This window comes from Psammomys obesus, unplaced genomic scaffold, assembly GCF_907164565.1.
Source record: "Psammomys obesus unplaced genomic scaffold, mPsaObe1.curated_primary_1811, whole genome shotgun sequence".
Lineage (NCBI taxonomy): Eukaryota > Metazoa > Chordata > Mammalia > Rodentia > Muridae > Psammomys > Psammomys obesus.
Window position 1 is genome coordinate 11471541 of NW_026592732.1, and position 6420 is coordinate 11477960.

General features: G+C 44.5%; 1 protein-coding gene across 1 annotated transcript in view; it reads right to left on the reverse strand.

Annotated features, from left to right (window-relative positions):
• The window catches only part of Hephl1 (hephaestin like 1), a 64300-nt gene extending 60810 nt beyond the window's left edge, over window positions 1-3490 (reverse strand). Inside the window, exon 1 of the mRNA XM_055615599.1 lies at window positions 3324-3490. Coding sequence (XP_055471574.1) covers window positions 3324-3490 — 167 coding nt within the window. The remainder of the gene's footprint in view (window positions 1-3323) is intronic.
• Between the last annotated feature and the right edge of the window lie 2930 nt (window positions 3491-6420).

Below are 6420 nucleotides of genomic sequence, written 5' to 3' on the forward strand. Positions count from 1 at the left end.
GAAATCTTATCCTTTCTAGGAAAGCAGTGACTGATACTTTCAATCATATTTTTGAACACTATGACCAAGCAAAAGCATCACATTGGGATGTTAAATTGCACCATCCAGCTATTAGAATTTCAGAAAAATAATTTCCACTTATTTCCCATCTTATCTTCTGTAGAAACCCAAGGACCTCCATTCTGTTGAGTTTTGGGTTCCATGTGTCTTTGTATTGCTGAAACTTTGAGGCTCACTCTCTTATCTCCTATTACTTTTTCCTTTTCAACTTCTCTTATCCAAAGGAAAAGCAGCTACATAGATAAAGTGATGTGCTTTGGCTTCAGAGACCCAGAGTGTCTGGCTTCTGCCCTGCACCACATGTGATATGGCCATAGACGAGGCTCTGGGTGGTCAGAGGGGTTAATAGGTTGGGCCTTTCCCCTCTGACCTCCTGGAGCTCTGACTCTGGCTTTAGAGATAAGTTGTGTACCTCAGTCAAGCACATAGTGACAGAGAAGGAAGAACAACAGCACATCTCTGGTAAGAGGACCCCAGTCTAGTTTCACATGATGCTCATGTGAGGTTGGGGATGCATTTAGCTCTCCTCCTTAGCTACATCTGAGAAAACAACAGCTAGTGTGGCATGTTCAACACCACACAACAAGTTGAAGTAGCAAAATCTAGAAGTCAAGTCTAGATTCTTTTTCAAGATTGTTCCCCTCTGATGGAACATCGGCCTCATGGCTCCCTGGGTCTGAAATGCTGAACATTTGTCTGAGTGCCCCCAAACAATGGCCTGCCAGGAAGGAGTCTGTCTTTCCCAATAAGTGACTTGTTTTTGCTTTGAAGATACAAATGAATGGCCTTTCACTCTCTCTCTCTCCCCCATTTGATATTGCCACTGAAAAGATTCTGTGGAAAGAAAGGTTATTCAATATATGTAAGCCTTCTCCTCTGTTGTCTCAATGGTGGGCCTTCTCCTCTATCATCTCAGTGGTGGGCCTTCTCCTCTGTCATCTCAATGATGGGCCTTTCCCTCTGTTGTCTCAATGGTGTAACTTCTCTTCTGTTGTCATGGTGCTTGAGTGACTCCAGAGTGTGTACATTGGGCTCATCTATGCCCCCCCATGGTGGCCTTGTCACATGCAGCTGTGTATGTACTGGGGACTACAATCAAGTCTGCCAACTACAAAAACACTCCTGACTCTCCCTGAGCCACCTGCCATGACCTAAAACTCTCCAATAAATACCCTCATGGGTTAATCTGCATTCCCCTTTCAAGGAATAGCCACGGCTCTTCACAAACATGTCCCTCTGTAAAAAGAAAAGCCTTGGAACCCAGTTATCATCAATGTGACATCACCATGTGCCTACTGCTTCCAAAGCTAGGTACATACATACATGGAACTAAAACTGATGTGAGGTGGATTCATTAAAATCTGGACCACAGAAATGGTTTCCATACGTCTAGTTTCTTTTTCACCCAAGAATTCCCATCCATGGTACTGCCCTTTATTAAAAGCACCTTATTTTATTGAAGGGGTCCACAGAGAGACCCCCTTTTTTTTATACAGTTTTGTGTAAGCAGCAATTTAGTCTTGAGTATTTAAGACTCATGTGAGAGTCAGTTTGGTCACTGGCCATTCAGGATCATTTTCAACTTTTCTCTGAGAAGAAGGCAGCTGAGATTAAATATACCCTTGATAAAAAAAAAAAAAAAGAAAGTTCATGCCACTGAGGCTCTTCCTTCCTTCAAAGCTGGGTTTAGCTCAGTAGCTCAGTAGGAAATGTTCAAGATTTCCAAGAATTAGGTTGCATGGAAAGAGAACACATGGACCCTGGGACCCAAGCCAGGTATTAGGTGAGGTCATTTGCCAGGTAAACCATACCAAGCATTCAACATCAGAGCCTCCTTCCTCATTGGAAAAAATGGGAAATGACATCTATGGGCAGAAGTGGATTTAAGAGTCCCTAACACAAGTCCTGGGGGGAGGGGGGGAGAAGCCACAGCTATCCCAGCCACATCACATTCCAGGTATATATTCTGAACCTATTAATGTCTTATAGCTGTTCACACTAGGCATTTTCTCGTGACAAAGCTCTAACTTCAGAGATCACTCTGGAAGTTAGGGTACTATTTAATGACTTGTTCATGTATTAAAGATGACTACCATGATGGACAGAAGTTGGAGGACAAGAATGTATCAAGTACTTTACTTGGAAATAACTCAGCAAAAAACTTTTCAATAAGAAGCACAAAAAAAAAAAATCCAAAAAACTCTTTGGCCACCAAATTAGCAGGATCCTCATTTTTTTTTTAAGAAAATAGGACATGACTGCCACCATTGTGTTAGAAAGGAAGGAAGCTGAATATCAAAGCCAGCTGGATCTTAGGTCTTCCTTCTAGACAGAGAGGACTGACTTGAAAAGATATCATGGCAGACCCCAAGCCATTCCTAAATTTGAGAAAATAAGCTCATCTTTAGGAAACAAAAAGTAGCTGTTGAATATAATGGTCTGTGTATATCAAGAAAGGAGCATAAATTTCAGTTGTCAGATCTAATGTGTTCTGAGAACCACACAGTTGAAAACACATCATCACAGCTTCCAGAGCCAGCAGTTGGCTTCAAGGGTAGACCATGGAAGAGGTAAGACACCTGAGCTGGACGCTCAGCCCTGGAAGGGAGGGATGCTGTCTGCTAAAATTAAAAGCCAGAGACACTCCAGCACCACCTTCCTCAACTGTGTCTTGAGCTCTAGTTCTGAGAAGGCATTGCACTTTGGGATGAAGGGATCGAGACTGGAACAAGCAGCTCGGGAAAGGAAGACCCAATTCTGAGTAGACCCAAAGGAAACTCTTCAGACATGAGTAGCACTTCTGCTGTAACCGCCTCTGTTTTACATCTGACACCACAAAAGAAAAGCAAGGCCTCATATAGAACAGTTAGTACACCACAGTCCCCAAACACAACTAAGAAAACAGCTTTGACACTTAGTCCTTGAATGGTCTCAAATTTTCACAACTTTGCCTTTGTTTTTCTTCTTAACAGAGTCCCAAACTCCCCTAGAAGCCACCAAGGAAAAGCGACTATTCAAAACACCTGGTTGACATGTCTCCACAGTCAAGAGTAACAGATGGCTCAGTGAATATGGAGCGATGGGAATTTCTCTCACAAGTTAGAGATCCACCTAGGTTGGGGATCCTCAGGCAGAGGTGAAACCTGCCTTTCCACCTCAGTCAGGCCACCTTCACCACAGCCACCTAAGGAATACAACCTCCCTAATCCAGAGCTGAAAAGAGGTCAAACTGGGGAGTCTGTGAGGACCCCGAGTTCACTCACTTGTCTTCGGAGAAACTCTTCCCAGTAATAACATCCTTCCCTTGAGGCACATAGTTCCAGTATTCTTCCAAAATCCCAATGTAATATGTTCTGGTGACTGCACCAGCCAGTCCAAACAGACTCAGGAACGTGAGAAGGATGCAGCCAGCCGGCTGCTTCTGAGACATTTGTAGATGTAACTCTGACAGGCAGCCTGCCAGGGAGTTAACCTGGTGATCCCTCCCCCTCTCTCAGAGCGAGTTATAAATAAGGAATGGACTGGACTGGCCCCTCCTTCTCAGGTGGCTTGGGGTTGGGACACAGGCTGACAACTTGTGCAAGCAGACCTCCCTCAGTGGGAGAATTGCCATGACGACAAACTTGCCAGACATCCAAGAGATGCATAACTGCCTTATTCATATACTGCCCAAGCTAAACGGGCCTGTTTCTGAGAGGTTTTGGTACTCTGCTCTAACATGAGTCATTTGTCTTTCCCAGGAACATCAGGGAAACAACCTGAGCTGATGGGTTCTCCCCCACCTCTCCGGCTTTCCTCCACACCTGTTACAGAGCTTTGTACAATTGGAAAAGTGGGTTGGCCAGAGTGGACCATCGGGAAATATTCAAAGTATAGAAAAAGGTCTTGTCTCTGTTGGGATGGCAGAAAGGATGATGTAAGACCTTCCAGCTTGTTTTATGAGGCTACAGGAAACACTCCTGTCAAAGCATAAAGCTCCTAATAGCACAATAAAACCCACCACCACCCCATCAGCTTACTCGTCTCCCCCAAATACTCTCAGATCCCACCAGCAAAGTCAAGGGGCTTGGCTGCCCAGGTCAACCAAGGGCTTAGACACTTACACCTCTAAATCAATCATCTTTTCTCAAGATAAATGACAGTGTCAGAGGAGGAGGACCCCTCCAGACCACAGAGATAAAATTCAGTAGCAGATCTTTGAATACAAAGGTGATGAAAATGCTTCTCCGTATGCTTTGAGCTGTGACCTAGAGTCCTGGTGTTGAAAGAGAGCTTGTCCAGCCCTGGAAGAAAGCCAGTCTGATCGTCACACAGAGCTGTTTCTGAGCCAGAAGCCTCAGTGTGAAGCCTCCAGGGCTCTGAAGCTGGCCAGATTTGAGTCTAAACCCAAGCCCTACTGCTAGCCAACTTCATAGCACTGAGGAATCATTTGACTGCTTCACTGTTCTGCCTGTGAAACAATACGGGGGAACTCTTAAGAAGATTTAAGAGGACAATGTCTACAAAGTGCCTGCCTCCATCCCCAGCACAGGAAGAGGCTGTGCTGAAGTCCTCGCTCCCATAGCACTGCAGACTGGACCAATACTGCCCTGGATGTCACTTTACTTGTGTTTCCCCCAAAATTCTTTTCTTTCTACTTTTCTTCCCAAAGTTCTACCCACTACACCTTCTTTAAACTGAACATGCATACAGATTCTACAGCACAGGTCTTATATCTTTTCTCCCAATAAAATGCACGCTACTTATTATGCAAGATGCTTCACAGCTTGGATTTATTGACAACCTTCATCCCCTTCCCCAGTGGAATAATTCCCACAGCACATTTTTTCTTTCACTCATTTCTACTTCTGACTCTATGATTCTGGAAGCTTCCATGGGCTTACAGTTACAGCCACCCTGAAGAACTCACAGAGTGGCCTGTGTACACCACCTCAACCAAGAGTTGGAAGCGGAACATGGAACTGTCCTGGCCAAATTCTTATTTATAATCCAAGAGATCAGGCAGCTCTGAGCCTATCAAAAAGCTTCCCCAAACAAATTCCATTGGGATAAATTCTTCCAACTAACAGAAACAAGAAATATGGATGACACAGATCAAAAAGAAAAGAGTCGCCCTTCTGACTCAGAGTTCTGCTCACGCTGACTGCTATGATGCCATCTCTAATTCAAAGTGAGGTTGGCAGAATGGGGCATGCCTAGAATCCTGGCTTCCAAGAGGCAGGAGGATCTAGAGTTCAAGGCCAGCTACACAGATAATGAGGCCAGCCTGGTTACATGAAAAAAGGGAGTGGGGTTACATGTTGCTATAGCAAATACAATTGACATATTGAGCCCTTTTGTAGGACAGAACTTGGTCACTGAAGGTGGAATGACAGGAAAGGAGTCCGCTCTGAACAATGAAATAGGATTCCCGGAAAACAGTTTGAAAACTTCCCTACCCAGGGCAATAAATGTACTGTTCACATGACATCTGTATGCTCCAAAGAAAGGATTTCGTGCTACCACGGCACAGAAGAAAACACGTGATGTGATTGACAGGACAGAATGTGCTTACGATGGATGTCAAGGATCTGATCAGGAGGCCTGTGAGTAACGTTCACTTTCAGCTCTGCTAGGCATACACAAAGCATGAACCATGCCATTTGTCCTGGAACGGATGGAGTAAACCACCCCCTCCCTCCCATGCCCCAGTCCATTCTCCTCAATAAACTCACAGGGTGGATCTAAGGTGCCAGGGTGCCACACATCTCTCTGAACTATAACACCCGTATTTTATCTATTTGCTGACACTTTACACAGGTATAGAATGGATTTTGATCTTATTCACCCCATTGCCCTCTCCTTTCCTACTGTCTCACAGAAACCTTTCTTCTTCCCAGCAAGTCTTCCTTCTCCTTTCAGGTCTATTTGCTGAGTATGAGCCAGGGTTTAATTAGGGTTGCCTACATGAACATGAATGAATGATGGGTGATTTGATGGAACACGGACAACTGACCAGGGGGTTACTCCATTGAAGAAAATTACTACTCCTCCCCCAGTAGCTATTAACTGGCAGTGGCTACTCAAGAAGGGGTGGGGCCTTCCCTTCCCACACCTATGTTTGAAAGCTGACTGACAGGTAGGATCCTAAATCTCAGAGGATTTAAATAACACTTTTGGCTCAAAAGAAGCCAAATCAGACCAGTAATGTTATCTTGTAGGTATCAGTAAGGTAACCTTGGCCAAAGTGTACTTTTTATAGTGATTGATTGGTTGATTGACTGACTGACTGGTTGATTGATTGATTGATTGATTGATTGATTGATTGAATGAGAGGGAAGTGGGGTGGCCTGGAACTTGCTATGTAGACCAAACTGGCTC